Below are 22,238 nucleotides of genomic sequence, written 5' to 3' on the forward strand. Positions count from 1 at the left end.
AGAATGGGCATGTAGGTGAAGTTTGACATGATCACAGACTATAGTGCTAAGAAAATTAAGTGACCATGAGCGCGATGAGATTCCTTATTGAATGGTATATAAAACAGACGGTATTAATAATGTTTCACTATAGTAGTTGGTGAAATAAGGTGTGATATTGAGTAGGAGACTAATACAAATGTACTTTTCTTATGTTCACCACTAATAGTTATAATTATGATCGAGTCATAATTTTAAATGTAATGTTTTAATGGGGAGTTGCAGACTGTACGTGTAGTAATTGTATGCGGGTAGATAGAGGCAAGGTAACATGAATGCAAAAATGTGGCGTTTGCTGATCAGAACGTTTTCTACAGTAGCCAAGTGAAGAAATATAGTTGGTAGAAATGGCAAAGTGGTCAGCTGGTGTAACTTTTTATGAAAATTAATACATTTGCCGCCATGAAATGCATATGGCTGGCTGTGAGTTACTTTTGGTAAAGCAAATATAAGTGTAAACAAGCACGGAACCGTCCAGACCCACGGCGCACCTCCTGCGCATGCTCCTACAAAGGTTGTCCGTTAGTGAGTGAGGGACCACAATTTGCGGCGCATAGCCCATGGAGGCAGTTCCTGCGGTGCAGTGGGAAAAAATGTTAGTGTAAAATATGGAAAGATCTGCCTGAGAGCGAGGCGGCATTCGATTGTTCAATTTTGTGCACTCCAGTCAGTAAGTTTGGCAGTGCGCCACCATGACATAGCCGTTCAATGCATGAATTTTCTTGGTCAAACGTGTCCGTGGTTTTAAAGGAGAACACAGGTCAGTGAGCACAGCTGAGCTCTGGTAGAATCCATATGGCCTGGCAATATCGTAGCCGGTTAACTGAACGTGCAGATGGTATGTGATAATGCAGTGTATACGTTTGGTGAATGCCAGGTAGATGTGGTGCAAAAGCAATAATTGGGAAGTAATAGACACTTATTAGTGAGGAAAAAAGCAGATTAAAGATACTTGCTCTAGGCAGGGCTTGAACCTGGAACCCTTATGATCCATACCCTGTAACATTGAGCACTAAGCCACGAACGGACTAGCTGTTGAGACTGGAAATGTTTTCAGGTAAAAAGATATGTCTATTTGGTGTGCGTACGGGAGATTTGGATTGGCTTGTGTAGATGAAGGATTGGGTGGTGTTGGTAAAATGTCCAATGGGGAGACATTTTGTTTGTGGGCTAGGTGGCGAAGAAGAAGAAGAAGAAGAAGAATTATTTGCGTTATTTATAGCGCAAATAACGAGACGTTAATGTGTTAACAGGACATTAAAATGCGTGTTGACACATAGAGTTGGGTCGTGTTAACACGTAATATTTGTACGCGTTAACACAACAAAAACTGACACGTTAACACGTCAGGTCGATTTTCTACACCTAAAGTAGGCAGTATACCTCGTACGAAGTAGAACTTTTTAAGCAAAACGAAGCAATCAGAACAACTGAAGAACAAAAAGACGCGGTGTTGTGTGTTCCTACGGTGCAGTCGGGTGCAGTGTGCGACGGCCTCCAGGGAGAACTTTTTGAAAAGTTCTTTCTTGTTCTCCGACCTCCCCCTCTCAGCTATTGGTCCAAATATCACATAGTTGGTTACGTCACGGTTGTGTTCAAAGGGCTGAATTCACATGCTGTACGGAGAGTCAACGCCAATCTCTCTTCTGTAGAGATGGGAATTCTGTGAGTTCCCGCATGTTTGATGAATGGTGCTACTCGTTTCAGCAAGTCATCAAAACGCCTAGCACACATTCGGAAATAAGAGAAAGTGGACCCCCTTGTCTAAACTCGCATTTGCCGAATGTACAGATAAAAGTCTACATTCTCCACCCTACTCTGATTTAGAGGGTGAACGTAACATCTTCTTCGCCTTTTTTTCTTCTTTTGCATAGCTACATAAACTAAAGCCACTTTAAACACTTCAAACTTTTTGTTTTGTTTTGTGATCTCGTGTAGCCCTTCTCTTTATACAACCATGGCGTAACCGCGAGACGAAGGTCTGGTTGAGATTCCAGCCCCGGTTAATAGCTGCCTTGTAATTATTCGTAATTATTCACGCCCCAGCGGCGTCTCACAGCCAAAGGGTTGTTACATTCTTGTCTAATTGGGGTGTTCGAGCGTGGATCAGAACGGTTACTATACCATTACATTACAGTATCCTATTAATTCCTGTGTTTTCTCAAATTGTGATAATAGTCCGATACCCTGCATCACCTGAACTCCTCTGCAACATTTTTCTAATACCTAGTGTCATGTGATTCCTTTGGAGTGTAATTTTAAGTGTTTGTCTTGTTGATATCTAGGACAGTATAAAAATACATGCTCCACCATTTCCTGTAGTCCACAACGTTCACATCTACCCGTAGCATGCTTATTCATTATGTTTAATGTACTTTGATTGGTTTGACTTCTTCTATCGAGCTTAGAGCTAGTAGAATAGTTTTTAGCTGTTGCTGTTCCCAGCCGAATAGTTTGTACTAGAGCACACAAACCAAAATATTAGGCTAAGCTATGGCTCACCTTAAGTGCTTGTAGTTAACTTTATCATGATGATGCTGTTTATCCCATTTATCATGATGATGCTGTTTATCCCATTCAATATCAATATCGACTAGAATAGTGCACTCAGCAGATCTCCGCCAAGCATGTTAGCTTTGCTGATGCAACAGTAGAGGCTACACAATCAATGCAACCAGACAAATGCAATATTACAACAAGTTTTTACCATGTGCCGCTGAAAATACGCAGATTCAGTGAAGTAACGCTAAAAATATAGATGCAAGCAGCGATTACAGGGGCCAAGCAGCAAGCACAACACGCCATTGCAACGGTTGAGCTACCATGTGGTCACTCAGAGTGACCTTGGAGTGACCTTCAATCATTATGGAAAGTTTTATGACACCAGAATGGGCGGTTACGTAGTGTTATCAAATTATACAGGATTAGCAGAATTTGAAGCATTTTTCAAAAAACTCTAATGGGCGGAGCTTATGGGTCCTTATTGGAAACGTGTTACACTTGACGAGTTGCACATATGTCCCAAATTTCATGATGGTAGCTCAAATGGGGCAGGAGATATGCTTGTTCAAAGTTGTCCAAAAAGCACACCTATTAGTTAATGATAGCGCCACCTTATGGCCAATTGGCTTCATATTTGCTCCCCTATACCAATGTGCCAAGTTTAAAAAAAATCGGCATAGTTGTTATGCCTAAACTGAAAATGAGCTCTCTAGCGCCGCCATTTTTGCTTTATCGGGCCAACAATGGAGTGTTAACCTCCACTTATGTGTGCTAATATGCCTACAAAGGTTTGTGGTGTTAGGTCAAACCATTCAGAAGTTATACACCTTTATGTGAAAAGCCACGCCCTCTGCAATATTCATTGGCTCATAGTGCCATTGTTTTTTAACAATGCCACATATCAGATTTTTTTTTTTTTTTCAAAAATCGGATATGTTAATTAGTAGACATTGCTCCATAGATTATGTACCATGAAGATCGGTGCAGATCGGTGAAAAATTCTAGGAGGAGTTTGATCGTTTATAGTTTTGCATAAAATTCTAAATGGCGGAATTGAGGTTAATTTGTTCCTCATGAGGAGTGGCATATGTGTGCAAAATTACATGATTCTGGGTCAAACGGGGAATGAGATATGCCTGTTCAAAGTTTGCAATTTCAAACGCTTGCTATAGAAAAATAAAACTAACAATAACAATAGGGTGCTTTGCACCTTCGGTGCTTTGCCCCCTAATAATAAGATTAACAATAACAATAGGTTGCCTTCACACCTTCCGTGCTTGGCGTCCTAATAAACTGTCAAAATAGGTTTTCTGAAAAACGCGAAACGGGTTTGACCTCCCTGTTCAGAGAGTTACCGGATCCATAAAAATATTTGAATGGCTACACTGACAGCTATCCTAAAGGAGGCCTATGCCAGCTGATACCAGTGCAATATTAGCTGGGGCTTAATTTCTCCCAAATACAAATAATATCTCCAAATCACATCGCTAAGCTCCTCTAAAGATTTGGAGTCACCCTAAAACGCAATGTGGCGTGACGTCGACTACAATTTTGCAATGCAGAATGATGGAAGCTGTCCTTATGAGGAAAAGTTACACCCTGTCGATCCCTACTGTTGGAACCCCGTAAGTATTTCCCTCTGCCGTAGACGCAAATGCATCAATTGAAACCCTAAACCACTGTATATCTATCCAGGCAGGATTGCTACATTCATGAATTGTTTGGTTATTCTTTGCTCATTCCATGGACTGTATACAAACTACTGCACTTAGTTTTTTGTATTTTACACCTATTTTTATTTTTGATTCTTTTGAGACCCTATGTTGTTTAGTGATATGTTTTGTTCACAGTGCGAACATGTAAAAGAGAACTTGGTTCTTATTGTACTACCCTGTTTAAATACAGGTGTAAAAACACTGCCCAGTATTGTTCATAACTCACCCGCCTGCCCCTATCCTCTTCTTTTAAATCAAATATATGGTCACCCTACTTGTGCATTATGATTTTTTCTATCATTTGAGCAACAGTTCATCTAACGAGGCATTGTGTTGCTTTGAACGGCATCATTGGCATTGTTATGCTCTTCCCTGGTTTTATTCTCTTTAAGAAGACTGTTGTCATTATTTTTAAGTTATAACATTAGCCTTATAGCTATTTAACTAAATTTTTAATGGGAAATTAAAACTGGGCCATAATAATTAAACATTTAGCCAACGTTTCATAGAAAATTTGACAGTACAAAATTCTAACAAATTTTCTTATTCATGAGATGTGATTAAACTTAATTTTTGGAAAAAGTGACAGCCCTACTCTATACCTCCTGCACTAGAACTCCCATGCACTTCTGTAGAGAGAAGTTTCTTCTGATGAGTATATCCTCATTTTCCATTACAGTGGTAGAGCATGCAAATAGGCAGTGTGATGGGAAACAAAGCACATGACTCTTAAAAGGAAATAAAATAGGTCATTTGATTGGCTATGATTGAATCCAGTTGCAACACACCCGCAAATAATATATTCAGCCTAACCAGCCCATTTTCCAACTGTACCATATGCTTTGAGCTGTGCCCTTCTCACCTCTGGTCATGAAAATGCCAACAATCAGTAACTACACCCAATGCACCCGTACACTGCCCCTTGACAGTGCCAATGCACTGTATCATTGATTCCGAAAATAGAGCCAAAAGTGTCAGCAGATGTGATCAACAATTTAGGAAAAACTGGGTAGCATTGCTTTGAAATATAGCTTGTTTAATTTGTAAGAAGTAAGATAACCAGTACTGTTTCTTGTGCAGTAACTTGGCGTAATTTTCAATACATAATTCAATACAGGCCTAGACTTTGCCAGTTTGAATGAATGACTTATGGACAGTGCTTTGTATGTGTGAGTACTTTGACATTGTTGTACAATAAAAATGTGTTTTTCATCAGATATGCAAATTACAGCCTATTTAATGCTTACAAGCCTGCTTTACAGCAGCCTAGCAGCTGAGTTCAGGTCAGAGCACACAATAAAGTAAAAACCCAGTGGTTTGATTGTTTTTAAGTGAATGTAGTTTGTGTGATAAGTAACCATTTTGAATGCATTTTGTGCGTAGAAGCTCTTCGAAAGGACACCATTTGACTGAAATACAGGGCTTAATCAAAACAAGAGAATGGGTATATAAAGAAGATTTGTTTTGTGGGATTCCAGAGGGTACCACCCTTTTGGAATTAGTTTCTGGAAGGGGATTATGGCTGGGAAAGAATCTGTACTTAATATAGATATACAATGTTCATATTTGGAGAGGTTTGGTGACATTTGGAGAGGGACACTTGGGCCCACCTTTGGGAAAATGCATGTAAGATTTTACTGCTTTGTTCAATTTACTTCATACTTTTATCCTGGTGTTGTATACATCCTGGGGTATGACTGGAAAAGATAAATCTGGTTTCACCCATTACAGACATTACATTACAGGCATTTAGCAGACGCTCTTATCCAGAGCGACTTACACAGCTTTTACATAGCATTTTACATTGTATCCATTTATACAGCTGGATATATACTGAAGCAATGTAGGTTAAGTACCTTGCTCAAGGGTACAATGGCAGTGTCCTACTCAGGAATCGAACCTGTGATCTTTCGGTTACAAGCCCAGTTCCTTACCCACTGTGCTACACTCCGTCCACCCAGTATCATAACTACATGTAATTACTAAAAGTGAAAGTAGAATACATATGCCCTATATGTTTATGGAGTGGGAATCTCATAGGTTCAGGGTATTTGGTCATTTTGGTAAACATGTGCTTTGTATTTCAAGCTTTGAACCATGTCTGTACTGCACATAATTTCAAAGATAATGGGGTTTATTTAAGACAGGGATGTGAAAGACAGGGGGATATAAAAGCCCTGGGTTTTAAGCATAATCTATGATTTAGCTGTAAAACCTTATCCCTTTTCATTCTTCTTCTTATATTATTTTAGGAAATTATGACTCCATCATCATGTACCTTCAGAACATTAACAAGTGCTCTCCTTATTTCAAAGAAGTGCATTTATTGTTTTATATTTTGTTATTGAATGGTTGAATGAAAAACCACTTTTCTCCTCTTGGACGTGGAAATATGTTTTTAGTTGAATTCCTGCAAACTCAGTCAACTGCTGTTTGCATGGTATCATTCTTGGTGGTAAAGAAATTTCAGTTGCATTTGTGCGACATTCAATGCATCTGAGTTTATAGCTTGGTCAATTTCAATATCTTGTTGCAACAAGTTGGTTAAATTGTACTGACCTATACTGTGTAATAAGGGCTATGATGTGACCATAACAAGTCTGATGTACCAAATCTGCCAGTAAAACTAGCGGGATATTGCTATAAGCCTTGATCATTCATCTCACATTACCCAAGACAAAACCAGCCATATTTTAAAAATCTGCCTCTTTCATGCCCTGTGACATCTAATAATTCACTGACTTTAAAAACACAGTTATCTGCATTACAAAAGTACAGTTTTTATGCAGTTGGTTTGCCTACATTTGGCTTTGTTGACACTTTGTTGGCAAGATTAAAGGAAAACTCAGGGCTAAAATACACTGTATAGGAAACCTATAGCAGCGATGTGACTTTCATTCCAGGGTTTATTATCTGATATTTGTAATATATTTTCCAGTTTTTCACCTGCTATCCTGTCAGGCTTCAACCTGATCTGCTCCTGTGTATTATCTTCCTACGTTACCCAGAACTACTTTCGCCATGCCCCATGGCTAAAAGACTGAAAGCAAAGTTGGAGATCATAGCCATGCCCCCAATTCTGTACTATTGAGACCGCTAGCATGTCAGAAATCGGTATGTTATCTTGATAAATGATTGATTTCTCTCAGTAGGGGTTTTGCAGAAAGTTGATTTTTGAGGATTCAAGGAAAAACCCCTGACTTATGATATCTCATACTTATAGGTGGTACTACAGTGAGTTGAAGGCACACTCTTCCATGAAACTCCATTGTGCCTAGTGTGGCAATATCACAGTGTGATGTCTTGTTGTCTACATAACTTGAGTTTAATGCTAAAAATTTAAATATTACTCAAAATAGGAAAATATGTTCTGGGTTGCGTTTTACATCTCCAATATTCAAATTATAACAATGTCAATGTGTTTTAGGCTGGAGTTTTTCTTTAAATAAACAAAGTCTGTTCATTACTTCTAACTCATGAATTCTGGAAAATAAATGTATGTTTTTGACTTGGGTATAACTGGATTTAATTTTAATCAATTTCTTTTATTCCTCTAGGCATACATGAAGCAGAGAAGATAATTACCGTGGAAGACAGGGTTAATGGATCCTACCATTAAAACCCAAACATTTAAATCAATTGAATATTTAACTTTTGAAGCTGCGGGCATGTTTTGGACATTCTTTACATAAACATGCAGAAGATATAGAGGGAATACTACCCCATCCAAAATGTTGCCCGCAGTCAAGATGTGAACTAACTGTTAGACAATCAAAGTTTCTTGGAAATTTGAAGGCATATGGAATTATACCTGAAAACTGCAAGCTAGAGAGAATGGAGTCATTAAAAGAAAATCTGTCTCAGGTAAAGCAGAGTCTAATGGAGCTTGAAAACTTGTATAAAGATGGCAAAGATCAACATGATGCTACAGTGAAAGCCACAGAGGAAACAATACGTCTTGCTCTGAATATCCCAAGGGAAAACTGGATCAACACTGGTCAACCTCTGAAAGTTCTCGTAGAAAGCTTACAAAGACAGCTGGACATTTTACAGAGTCCATCATATTCCTGTGAAGTGATTTCAGACAAGGACGTTATGAAGAATGCATCTGGAGGACTGGCTTTAGAAGGGATTTACAAAACCAGCAATCTGGAGGACTTGCTGGAGAAACGAGAGAAGCTCATTGCAATTCCAGAGTCCCTTTCACTTACCAGTCCAAAACAAGATTCCTTGTATGAACAGAAAGAATTTTCATCTTACAAATCCCAGTCAGTATATGAGAAAGTCATTCAAAAACTAGGCTTCAGCTTGAGCACCTCATTGAAAATTGGATATGGGAGCTTTAGCCTTGGCTCTGCAGTAGATGTAAATAAATTGAGTGAGAAAGAGGACACACATACAAATTCACATGAAGAGTCATACATCTTACAAACAAAGCACAACTACATCCCTTTGGCTTGCTGCTTTATTGAGAAAGAGATGCTTTTGTTATCTGATGGAGCCATCAATGCCCTTAAAGAAATTGAAATGCTCATTTTACATTCTAACAAAAGCAAAACAATAAGAAACAAAGTTAAGGATTTTTATGAGAGATTTGGCTCCCATGTGAACCAGGGCCCTATACACTTTGGAGGGATTTTTCGGTGGAGAGCTTGTGCTGCAGGCTTCAGTAGCAGTGATCTGTCAGAAATGAAGAAGTTGACATCTGATGCTCTGAATGCTTACATTGGTGCTGGATATAGTGGGCCTTTTCTAAATTTCTCAGGAACAGGAACAACTTCTGCTTCACAGCTTACGGGATCTTTTACCGGGAAACACAAAGAAACCCTGATCAGTCAGGTGCAGCTCTCAGTCAGTAAAACTGGTGGTCCTGCTGAGGTTGATAATCACTTACAGTGGAAATGCCATCTGGCCACTAATAATAAAACCTGGAGTGTTATTGATCGAGGAACAACACTAATTCCTGTATGGGAAATACTCACAGCTACTCATGAAGATGACTTCACAAATGCTTTCAATTTAAGCAGAATATTAATGGAAACATACACAGATATCACTAGGCTAAATGTGGAACAAGTATTGGAAGAAGATCTTTATGAGGTAAAAAAAGCAAAAATTCTTATTCAATCAGTGAAGAATTGGTCTGCCTCAGAATGCGAATCTCACTTGACAACATTACTAGAATTAAAAACCAGGCTTCTTCAGAAAACAGGATCCCACAACACCTGGATTCTAGTATGTCTCTCTGATCAGATTCTTCAGAACTATCTGTTGGAAGTGACTACAGTAAACAAAAGTTCAAAAATCCTGACTATTTTGATGCAAAATCTGCTGGAACCTAATCTTTATGAGGTGAAAAACTTCCCAAACAGAAGTAAAATCATGAATTGGATCTACCAAAAGGAGGAGGATGACAAAGACATTTCTGTTTCTGAGTTCTCAGAGTTGTACAACAGATTGCAGCATGCCAAAAAAGAACTGGAAGACAGCAGATATGCATTAAGTTGCCTTGAAGAGGATTTCAGTGCCAAGAAAAATGCTACTAGCACGGCAACCGTTTCACTGAATTCATGGTGCAAAACGCTGAGAGAAAATGATCAGAAGGAAACAGAACTATTGATATTATCCATAGCCACAGTCTTAGGATACAACACTGAAGTCAAAACATTTGATCATGTTCTGGATTTGAATGAAATCAATTTCTTGCTGACTAAACTGCAGGATGCATTTAGCAGGTACTCCTGTCTGAAAGAACAGTGTGCCACCAGGGCTCAGGCCTACCTGTTCCTGACAGCTTTGACTCTGTCCACTGACCAGGACATACAGATCTCCAACAAAGAAAAAAGAAAAAGATTACAGCTCATACAGACACAACTAAAAGACAACATTTCCTTTGCCATTAAATCAGCAATTGAAAAGAGCCAAGATAACTGGCAGTTGCTTGAGAAAGCACTATACTCCATCGAAATGGGTACCCATAATATTGATGACCATCCAATGTTTAAGGAGTCTGTTTTCCACCTGGAGAATGTGCTGCCAAAGCAACTACCATCTTTATCAGAGATTCAGCATGCAGATGAGCTGAACACATCTGGAAATAACACTGCAGGTGTAAAAATGGACAGCTTTATGCATTTGCTTGAAAAGTTGGGCCTAAGTGGTTCTTATCCCAAAAAGATGACGAAAAAGGATGTTCTTGTTATAAACAGTTTATCTCTGAGTATAAATGAGCCTACAACAGAGAAAGAATTGAGCAACCTTTATCTCTATAAGCTCATGATTTTAGACTACCAAGCCAGATATCTTTGTGTAAAACCTGAGGCAGGTAGCATATCTTTAAATGATAGTGGAGTGACTGCGAAGGATGATGAAGATTTTTTTGATATTGGTGACAAATCCATCCAGAGTGTGAGCAGCAAAAAGGAACAAATTCATCCAATGGATATTCATATGGCCATTTTCCACTGCTCAAATGACTTTTTGCGACAGTATATTTTTACTAAACTCTCTGCTTCTCAGTTTGGCCTGCCCATTTTAGTACCCAGTCCCTGTACAGAAGAGGTTGAATTTCCCCTCTGGGCATTGCGGCACATCAGTAGATCATGGCAAAGTAAAAATGGATGGACATCTGGAAAGTATAATGACAGGCAAATGTTCAATACTCCAGTGCCAACTGTTTCCTTCATCAGATTAGGATCATCAAATTACAACTCTAAATCCCAGATATTGAATGGTGTCATTAGCAAACAGAGACACAGTGTTTTTTTCCATCGTCATTGCAGGGGCAGCACTTCAAACAGCTTGCTCATGAATGGAGTTGCGGAGATTGCATGGTACTGTCCTGGAGGGAAGGGAGATGACATATTCGATGACTGTGTGGCCTTTCTGAACCTTCATGGTGATGCAGCAGAGCATCCAAAACAACTAGAGTTTCTTCAGGCAGTGAGTACTGTCAATGTGCTTCTGCTTTCAGAGCACGCTATGAGTGAAGCTGCAAAAAAGATTTCCCAGGAACTTTGCAAGTCTCCTGTCCCCTTGATCTGTCTCTTCTCAGGGAAGGAACACATTCAGCAGTCAAAAAATCCTAGAATGGTGAGAATAGCTGCAAAGAACAGGAATCAAGCTGAGTTAACAGATGAACTGACTTCACAAATCAAACAGTGCATCTGTTTAAATAAACAGACTACAAGCCTTGAAGGCTGCAGTACAGCAGCAAGAAAACTACAGTTCAAAGTCGATGAAGATAATAAATCATGTCAGGATGCTTATTCACAAGCTACGAAGTTAACCTGCCTTTTGAAGAAGGGAAATGTGCCTACTCTCAAGGAGAGGTTTTTGCCTTTGCAAGGTGAACTGTGGCATGATTGGTGCATAAAAGACAAACAGCAGTATCGCCTGCGAGTCAAAGAAAGGGAAAGCCTTGAACAGCAGTTGAGTAGAATATCAGCTGAGATGACATGTATTCGTTTGAGACAACTGGAAACTCCTCTCAACGAATTCATGAGATTGTTCTTGGAATGCTTAACATCATCAGTTAATCCTGAAGACACAATTTTGTACAAGTTGCAGTGGCTCAGAATCCTCCTGGATGGCATTAGCACTGAAGCACTTGCAGAACTTGAAGAGGACTATCTCTCAACCTGGAGAAAAATGAGAGTACAAAAGGATAAGGAAAAAGCAACACGTGTACAGCAAATGCAATCAAAACTCAACAGCATATGTGACAAAATGGTCACTGCAACAGTTGGCCTTCAGCATCTAATGAGAGAGGTTGGCCAACTCTATGAGGCCAATCAAATGACAGCAAAAGGAAAAGAAAACACTAAACAATATTCCAGCTCTCTTCCAGATATAGGAGTTAAAATGCTTCTTTCTGGATATCCACTTGAACTAATGGATGGAGACACTGCCCATGTGCCGGTTAAGTGGATTAAGGCTGTTCTGGAAAAACTCACTGAAACATGTGGTGACAAAAAGTTATTTGTTCTGTCCATTCTAGGGCTTCAAAGTTCTGGGAAATCCACACTGCTGAACACCATGTTTGGTGTTCAGTTTTCTGTGAGCGCAGGAAGGTGCACCCGTGGAGCCTTCATGCAGCTCATACCGGTGGACTCCAGCATCAGAAATCAACTTGGATATGACTTTGTCCTCATTGTGGACACAGAGGGTCTCCGATCACCAGAGCTCAGTACAAAGACATCAGTGAACCATGACAATGAGCTTGCCACTTTCATCATTGGAATTAGTGACATAACTGTAATTAACATTATGGGGGAAAACCCATCCGAAATGCAGGACATTCTTCAGAATTGTGTGCAGGCTTTTCTGGGGATGAAACAGGTCAAAATTACACCAAGTTGCATTTTTGTACATCAGAATGTTGCCGATGCATCGGCAGGACAAAAGAACATAGAAGAGAGAAGACGTCTCCTGCAGAAACTTGATAATATGGCTACCATAGCAGCAAAGGAAGAGAGCATTGATGGAATTAATGAATTCAGTGATGTAATACAGTTTGACATTGAATCCCAAGTGTTCTACTTCAAGAATCTTCTGGAGGGGGATCCTCCCATGGCCCCACCAAACCCTTCCTACAGTCAGAATGTGCAAGAGCTGAAGACCAAGCTGCTAACAATTGCAGAGTGGAAACCAGAGCATAAATTTTCCTCATTTTCAGAATTCAGATCACGGGTTGGTGACCTTTGGAAAGCACTTTTACAAGAGAACTTTGTTTTCAGTTTTAGAAACACAGTTATTATGGTGTACACTTCTCTGGAAGAAAAGTATACAGCGTGGACATGGGAGCTGAGAAAATATGCTCTGGAGATGCAGAGCAAACTGTGCAACCAAATTGGCAGCAATTTGATTCAGGATGTGAATGTACCAGACCTGATGGAAGATTTTAACAATCAAGTCTACAATCAACTGCAACAGGAGCTACAGAAGTATTTCACAGAAGACAAACATAGAGAAACTCTAATAACATGGAGGGCGGACATTGACAAACGTTTCTGCAACCTAAGAACTGAGCTCATTGATGGGACAGTAAAGAAATGCAAAGAACTGGTTATCTTCAAGAAAAACATATCAGCACTAGACCATAAAAAAACTGAATATACAGCACAGTTAACCAAGCTGAGCAAAACCATAGCATCCAATCTAAAAACACAACGGCTTGATGACATGCAGGTGACAAAAGAATTTGACAAACTCTGGATGAACTGGACAGCTGATGTAGACAAAGCATACACCCCCAATGAGTGTGTGAATGTAAAAGCTGTAGTGGAGATAATCCTCATGAAATACTTTGAAAAACAGCCAAATGTCTTTCAGAAAATAATAGGTGAAACAGGGATGTTTGAGTTTAACAAGAAAAAACATGTTTCTCAAACTTTAATTCAGATGATAACACAATGGAGGCAGGATTTCTCTAATCAAGTTCAACAAGAAGTGAATCATGCTGTCACAAAATATGTCACTGCAAAAGAAAAGAGCAAGGAAGATTTTAATGAAAGCTTCATCTATGAGATATTAAAAACTATTGAGATGACCATTGCTGAATATGAGCACTCCACAGGCAAGCTTAAGTTCACAAATGAATTCAAGGCAGACCTGTCCATTCATATTTGCCTGAAATATGTTTCAAGGTTGCAGAGGATGCAGGAAATCTTTAAGACATCAAACCATCCACTGACACATCTGGAAAGCCAAAGAGACAACTATCTCCAAGCATTCAGAAACTATTGCAAAGGAGCAAATTCTGTAACAATATTTGTTGATTTTCTCTGTAAACACATCAAGCCAGGAGTTCTGCTTGCAGTGAATGATAAAACCAGTCAGCACATTGCAAGTAAAATGAAATCCAACAATCCAGCGTTCAACAGCAATAGGTCAAATCTTGAGAATCACATAATGAAACATCTGGCAATTAAGGAGGACTTCAGCTCATTTGCTGAATACATTAACTTCCCAAAGAGATATTTTGAAAGATTTATCCAAGAAGAGATGGATAACTTTTGCAATGATACTGGAAAACTGCGTATGATGCATGAGGAAAATCTTGGAACCCTCAAAAATCAGATTTTATCAGCAAGCACAGAAGCAACCAGAGAAGTGGAAGATAAGAAAGGAAATGCATCCATGTGGCTTGACTGCTTCTGTAAAACATTGGGGGAGCACATGGTAATAAAAAGAAATGAATTGCATACCATTGAAAATGAAGACATTGAAGACTGGCAGTTTTTCAAAGATGTGATGGCCAAGTCTCTCGATGAAATTCTGAAGGATGAAAAAGCAATTGACATGGAAACTTTGAGAAAGAAACCAACTGAATACCTCTTCAACCAGCTTCAGGGGTGCTGGGAACAGTGTCCTTTCTGCAAAGCCATCTGCACAAACACCATCCCCAACCATGATGGAGAACACAGTGTAACGTTCCATCGTTGTGATGCACTTGCTGGCTGGCACTACGAGGGCACAGATCATTTTTCAATCAATTTCTGCACCACAGATGTCAGCAGTGATGAAAAATTATTTCCTCGTTGTAATGAGAATGAGAGTATCCCCTACAAGACCTACAGAAAAGCTGGAGACCCTTACAATAAATGGAACATTACTCCAGATGGCAGTGTGCAGCGCTACTGGAAATGGTTCATCTGTAAATTTCAGGAACAACTGGAGAATAAATATAAATATAAATTTGTGGGTAGAGGTGCAATCCCAAATGAATGGAAAACATTCACAAAAGAATCTGTTTTGGCAGAGTTAATATAATTGAGGATGAGCACACATGCACCCAGCTTGCATAACGTAATTTAGTCTGCCATTGAAATTGAACTACATGTTATGCAGTGGAGTTACTTAAGTTAATGTTTTTATATACTGCAGGACAATCTGCTAATCTAACTGTTTTACTGGAGGTGAAAGGAGAAAAGTCCTGCTAATATGAGGTCCTGGACTTTTTGACTGTTTTTTTGTGCATACAATTAGATAAATCTGAGAAAAGAAAAAAAATAAAAACTTTATTTTGAACATAATGAAACACTTCTTTCATCACATTTTAGTTGAACTCAATTTTTCCAAAATCACAGAAAGAACAGTAATCAGACAGCTAGCCTAGCATAGCAGCAGATACAAAAAACAAGGAAAGTGACAGTTTGCAGGACAAAAATGGTCAGACGGAGAGATTTCCTGAAGGAGGGACTAAAAACAAAAACTGAGGACATTCATCAACAAAACAAAGAGCAGAGATTGAATTGGGTGGAGAAGCTTCTGTGGTTGGGACGAGTGCAAACCAATCACCTGGATGGCAGGAAGTGCAAGTCGCCTGTTGTCCTGTTGGCTGCAGTGTAGGACTTTGAACCTGACCCTGGCAGAAACCACAGACAACCACAGAAAGCAGACAACAGAACCACAGAAAACAGACATTTGACTATTTTGATATATCAGAATGAAATGTTGCAGGGAAATGAGGCTGCCCTCATAGTCTCTGAAAATGCCTTTCACTCCCTCAAAGGACAAGCAAAATGTGAGAGAGCAGAACACAGCGGTCTGACTAATGAGCCTCGCAAAACAGACCAAGCCTCACCGCCACTACAGAGGACAGAGCCCCACACTCTGACACCCCTCACCCAAACCCACAGGTCCACACCAAGGTGGCTCAGATGAGGAAGGGGAGCTAGTGGGGCTAAGAGAACAAGGGCAAATTAGGCAGAAATCAGACCTGATCCCCAAAAAACAAGTGGGGGGTTTCTTTCCCAAGTGGTTATTGCTGCTTGCTTTCCATACATCATCATATCATCATCTTGCTGCAGAACATTAATCAGCTATGATCATTTTTAAAAATAAAAAAAAAATGTGATCACATCAATAAAAAATGATTAATTCAGGAGAAAGTAATCATATTTTGAAACATGGAACATCTTCAATGTTCATTGTGCATGTATATGTTAATTGTTTTTTAAAATCTATATTTGAGGAATATAAAACATTTTACCAAAATGTGGCAGCCCTACCAGGTCATTCTACTTTAAAAAAATTTTTTTTTTTACATTTTATTAACAAAGTGTAATTTTCTTTTCAATATTTATCAAAGTGTGATTTTCTTATAGATTTGTGTAGTTTTCTATATTAATTAATGCAATTGTATATTAAATAGAACCTGGTCTACACTATGACATAACCATATATAACCAGCAATCATGCAAAGGAACCTCCCTATCAAAGACATTAGGGATGAATAAATGCTTGCAAAGATGAACAAGATTCATAGATGATTGGGAGTAGAAATAACGAAAATGTCTTATGTTTTACTTTTTATTATTTATAAGTATTCAGTAGTTTGACTTGTATTATCCATAAGGGTTTTATGTAATTTTAGATACCTTTATTGAACTGTCAAAGTGTTCATAGAAAATGTATGTCTTATGAATTACAATTAAATTAAATGATATTCCAACTTCCTGTATCTCATGCCATTATGAAATATGCAATACGCTATATGGGTAACAATAAAAAGTCAGGGCTTTCTCCTCCAAAGTTAAAGCACAATCATCAGTCTCAATATATACAGTACGTTGTTAATTCTAAGACTGTCAATATAGATTTAGTTTTAAGATCAAATAGTTAGTAGCCAATACAAAAAACATGAGCACATGTGCCCATAATTGTTTCATCACATACGCACCTTCATTGTGATTAATATTATTGCTAATTTGGGAAGTTGTAGGGGGTATTTTTGAGATGATATTACAATGGATATTCAATTTTATAGTATTTAACACTAGTTCCAATAATTGATTTCTTGTATGTTTGTAGGTTCTGCTACACAGTGTTGCTCTTACCTCAGTCATGTATAAGTATTTGCTTTTTTTTCAGAAACAACACCAACAACTTTAGATCAAAGCTAAATGAATTGACAGGGTAGTTAGAATGATAGTCTGCCTGCATGCCCATTACACTTATTGCATATATTAGTTTTACCCCATGCATGCATTCCTTCTCTTCAAGGTTCTATGTGTAGAACTTTGGTTTAAGGGTCTTGTAATCTCCAATTCCTAACTGGAATTGGGAAATAGGATAATTTCTAATCGATTGGCCAGACAGCTGTTCATCAAATGTACTATTGGCCCGGGCCTTCTGCTATCCAGGGGAGAGCCCACTGAAGCCACACTTATTGAGAGTAAAACTGTCAAAATATAGGTTTGTACTCATGTCATTTAGAGCAATAAATGAGCACTGAAGGACTGATTCAAACTTTTCTAGAGAAGCAAAAGCCAAATTTAATTTCAATTTCAGTGTGATTTGCTTCAACCAGGGACAGGCATGGTTGGACAGAAGACAAAAACAATCTGGGCTCACCTTCCAAAACATCTTGGCAAATTACTGTTAATAAATATGCCACTGTTTTTGTATAACTGCGAGACATGTATGTGCTTTCATTGCATTGTTGTGTGGAGTTTATTAGGGTTTAGCCTGCATGCAGGTTACAATATACTGGTTGCATGAAACTCGGTACAGTACATTGAAACGATTTTCTACCAATCATTCTAAAGACTTAAGGCTTGTAACAGATTTTGTCCAGTAGATGGAGTGTGTGAGGGAGTCCGGCAGCAGTTAGAGCAGCAAAAGAGCGGCAGGAGACAAAAACTTCTGTTCACCCAGGTTTATTTACAGGAGACGTGCTTCAAACCCAGAACCGGTGCAAAATATGTACAGGTGACAACATAACAAAATATCTATACAACAAATACCATAAACAAAACAAAAAGGAGTAAAAACACAGTAGGCTATGCCTAGTAGGCCCTACTTGTTGGAATAACCTGCGTGTCTAGCATGACCACTCAGCACACACAGAAAAAAAAAATCCCTGCTCAGGAGGAATTTTCCTCTAGCTTATACAGCCCAAGCCCCTCCCCCAGAAATCCTATGACAAAAAAAATGAAGTTTCTTCACTTTATCATTATGTCTTATTTTACATTTACATTTCAAGAACAAACAATAAATAATTACCATGCATAAACAAAAGAACGTGAATAATGAATTGCCCATTGCGGAAAACAAAAGCAAATGCATACATCCTCTCCCCTTGTGATTTCACACACGACGTGTCCCAAACATCCCCATGGTCTGGCCCGTGCTTCCTTGGAAGGCTTCCACAAAAACCAGCTGTATGTTTGGTTAGTGTTTGCTAACTTTTAATATAATGCTAAATAAAACAATGTTTAACATAAATGTTACATTTTACCTTCAATAACCAATAAATCTTTTGTCCCCCCACAAATTTACAACAAACAACGGTACCGCTACCAATTTCATTTAACAGAAATTGCGGTCGTTTTTTAAACAAAAAAGTATTTTAAATTTGCGGTAAAATGAACATTGTTTCTTTTTCGGTTGTGCAATATTTTCCTCATTCTCATTCATTTACAATTCACCTTCAGAACACACACAAACAATGGTAAGTACAGTTTTCCTTCCTTCCTTCACATTACTTTATGTGGTTGTTAAGTTACCCGCAATTAAAAGAACACGAACAGGGGTTTAAATGCATTCGACCATGTGCGCATGCTTAAAACTGTAAATGTACACAGGTCATGGTTTCACACCACGACAGAGTGATTTTGCCGTTTTATTCTACTGTCACTGAAAAATAAAACACATCTTTAGTCTTACCCCATCATTTGAGAAGTACTGATAATGGGTAGGGGTCTCTACAGAGCACTTCTGGCCTACTGTTATAGGGCTCCCAGAGTTAAAATTCAAGCTATTAGTTCTGTTTCTTCTGTTTAGGTTGGGATTATGTTTATATTGTTGGGACATTTATTTATTATTGCTGGTGAGACAGGGTTGCGCAGCTCTGAGTGGATGCATTGCCTACCCGGCGTACATTGTGTACCCAGTTTGCTTAGTCGTATACTTGCACCTCAGCCCTGGCCCCAGCTACCTTACCTTGGGCCCTGGTGTGAGAGGTTAGGGAGTTGTTTTTAACTTGTGAGAAACTCAGAGGTCTAAAACTTGTTGTGGGTACAGATATCATAGGTCCAGGGACTCCCACATATCAGAGACTCAGAAGTCCTGTGGCATGATACCTTCCACCAATCTCAGAGGTCTAGACTTGGGTTCCACATGCGGCAGATTCCAGACGGTCTCCAAACCCTTTGCGGACTGTAGCTGCACTCTCATCGGGCTGGAGACTTGTATCTGCCGTGTAACCATGGGTCCTGTTAACATTACATCGGGCTTGGTATTCAGAGGTCCAGTGACCACTGGCACAGGCCGCGATCTCTGGGACTTATAGGCATGGCTCCCCCAGGACAAATTCCAGATGATCTAAAGACTTGTTACAGCCTGTGTCTGCACTCTCAGGGGACTCGCACCAGATCCAGTATCAGTGGTCATTAAACTTAGTCTCTGGTGCCAGAGCCTGAAGTCCTAGGCTATGCATCTAACCCCATACTAAGGGGTTAAATGACTTAAATTCTACTACTAGGAACTCAGAGGTCTGAAACAAGTCATTTAGTACACAGAGGTTTCTTATAAATGACTTAGATCTAGTATTAGAACTTAGAGGTCTCTTCTAAATTACATCCAGCCCTGGGTGAACAGCCGGGCTCTGACTCCGAGATGCAAGCATACCTACCACAGTGACCAGAACACTGCACCTCAGTCTGTATGCACTGGCTCTAGTGGGTCTGCATTTAATCAGGAACCACAATATCTTGTCGTTCTGCAAACCGTTTTCAAGGAAGTCCACTTGATTTGATACTGAAAATAATCTACTTGCCAAATGGACAATAGAAACTTGAAAAAGAAATCTAATATGATCATATGTTCTAATATGATCATAATAGAATGTTCTGGTTGATGGGGAGAGGGTGGCCTTTCAAATTTTTTCACGTGAACAATGTTGGACATCACCTGCATCAACCTTTTTTTGGTCCAGTCTCCCAAGAACGAGATGTCTCAAATGCCAGGCACTAATGCAGTGGTCTCCAACCCTGGTCCTGGAGAGCTACAGGGTCTGCTGGTTTTCATAGTGACTCTGCACTTCATAAATCAATTAGAGCAGTTGATTACTCAATTAACTCAACTCACCTGGAGTCTTGGGTCTCAACTGGGTGTTGATTTTAAGGCGAAAACAAAAACCAGCAGACCCTGTAGCTCTTCAGGATCAGGGTTGGAGACCACTGCACTAATGAAATGGCAGATTGTGTCATGAATTCCGTGTCTATAAACTGAAATGACGAGTGCAGGGAGTTCAAAATGACATAAAAAGAAATATGTCCATTTTTTCTTCTTCACAAAATACATTCTCTGGCCACCGAGAGTTTTGGTTATAATATGTTAAATAAAATTGCAACAATAAAAAAAGTGTAGGCTGCCTGACGTGGAAAAAGAGGACCACTTCTTTTAGAAAATAATATATTTTTATTATCGAATTAAATATTACATAGCATGGATCAATGTATCTTGAAATGTCAGTTCACAGACCCAGCGGTGGTTGTTATGCTGAAAATTAGTGGGGCAGAAAACTGTCCTTTAAAGTGATAATTGGTCTAAGCCTGTGTTCATTCATTTTCCTTGATTAACAAGCTTGTCAATGATTGGCTGATTTGATCCTATAGAAGCATCTATTCAACGAAACCTGCCTACACTATTTGCATAGTATTGCCCATTAAATGCTTGGGGGTCCAGCATATCATCATGCGTCCTCACCAGATTCAGTGAGAACACAGCATGAGACAAAACCAGCATGCACAGTGTGTCCCTAGAACTGGGGTTGGGAATGACTGGCTCAGTGGGACTGCTGCTTTCACATCCAGCTGTCATTTACACACACTGACCAGCAGAGGGCACTTTTGTTTAAACATCATGCTCCAGCAGGAATGAGACTGCTGACATCACTGCAATGCCTCACAATTTAACTTTTTTTTTTTGTCTCCCCATTCATTATGAAGTGACTTTTGTTCTGAGCTCTGTGTGCTCTCAGCTTTCCTTTCAGCCTAATCCCATTGAGGTTATACAGATAAACAAGTTTAAGTAGTAAGCAAGTAAACAAGATAAACAAGTTATTATAGTTTGATTGTTCTGACTGTTCAGCAACTATTTAGTCCTCTTTCATATCGCTGGCTTGAAGCGCATCTGGCATCTTCTTTTAGTTTTTTGTTAGGACACTTCTCTCTGTATCACCTTTTCAACTTCCCCACATCATCGTCCACTTTCTCTCAGAAAAAAGAAACTGTGCTTTTCACTCGCACATTTCGACCACAGTAAATGTTTCATGTGCACACACAATGTCTTCAGATGTCATTCATGAGATTATCAGTAAAATGCAGCTAAAATGCAGAAGTTGGCATGAAGCAACAAATATTGCCAGATGGAACCCACAAACCCTACACTGAACATAGATGTATTTACAAAGGCTGTTTCCTGGATTACCAGAATTTATTTTGCTGAAAATTTTACAGTGAAGCAGGTTTACTGGTTTGTTCGAGGCCTGCTTTGTGTTTTGGCAACATAAATTCTCCATCAAATTGGTAAGAAATAATTAGACCTGTAAATCACAGCCCTGCTGATTTAAGTACTTGTGACAAACAGCACAAACAGGGCTCTTTAGCAAGGTATCAGTATGAGGATGAATAACACGGTTGTGAGCCAATGTTTCCTTTGGGAAGAAATGGGAGTTTCATATCACAGGTGCACCAGGTTTCCTCTGTCCCTGTATTGATTTTGAGGTCACATTCCTTTTCCATTATCAGTCCCAGTGCCCTCTCTGTGCTCGATTGTACCTGCCTGAAGGTCAATTTGCATGATTGTGCATCCCAATGAAGATCACCAAACAAGAGGGAAGAAAGACAAGACGTGTGTGTGTGTGTGTGTGTAGCATACAGTATGCTCCAGAATTATTGGCACCCACAATTATCATGAGCAAAAATGTCTATGTTCTTTCATGAGTTTCCATTTAATTTATTCAATTTGAAT

At 39.2% G+C, this 22,238-nt stretch overlaps 1 protein-coding gene across 1 annotated transcript in view; it reads left to right on the forward strand.

Moving 5' to 3' along the window:
• The window catches only part of LOC118232013 (interferon-induced very large GTPase 1-like), a 17,102-nt gene extending 385 nt beyond the window's left edge, over positions 1–16,717 (forward strand). Inside the window, exon 2 of the mRNA XM_035426518.1 lies at positions 12,405–16,717. Coding sequence (XP_035282409.1) covers positions 12,405–15,029 — 2,625 coding nt within the window. The 3' untranslated portion in view covers positions 15,030–16,717. The remainder of the gene's footprint in view (positions 1–12,404) is intronic.
• The last annotated feature ends 5,521 nt before the right edge of the window (positions 16,718–22,238 follow it).

The sequence above is a fragment of the Anguilla anguilla genome, chromosome 7 (assembly GCF_013347855.1).
Source record: "Anguilla anguilla isolate fAngAng1 chromosome 7, fAngAng1.pri, whole genome shotgun sequence".
NCBI classification, from domain to species: Eukaryota; Metazoa; Chordata; class Actinopteri; order Anguilliformes; family Anguillidae; genus Anguilla; species Anguilla anguilla.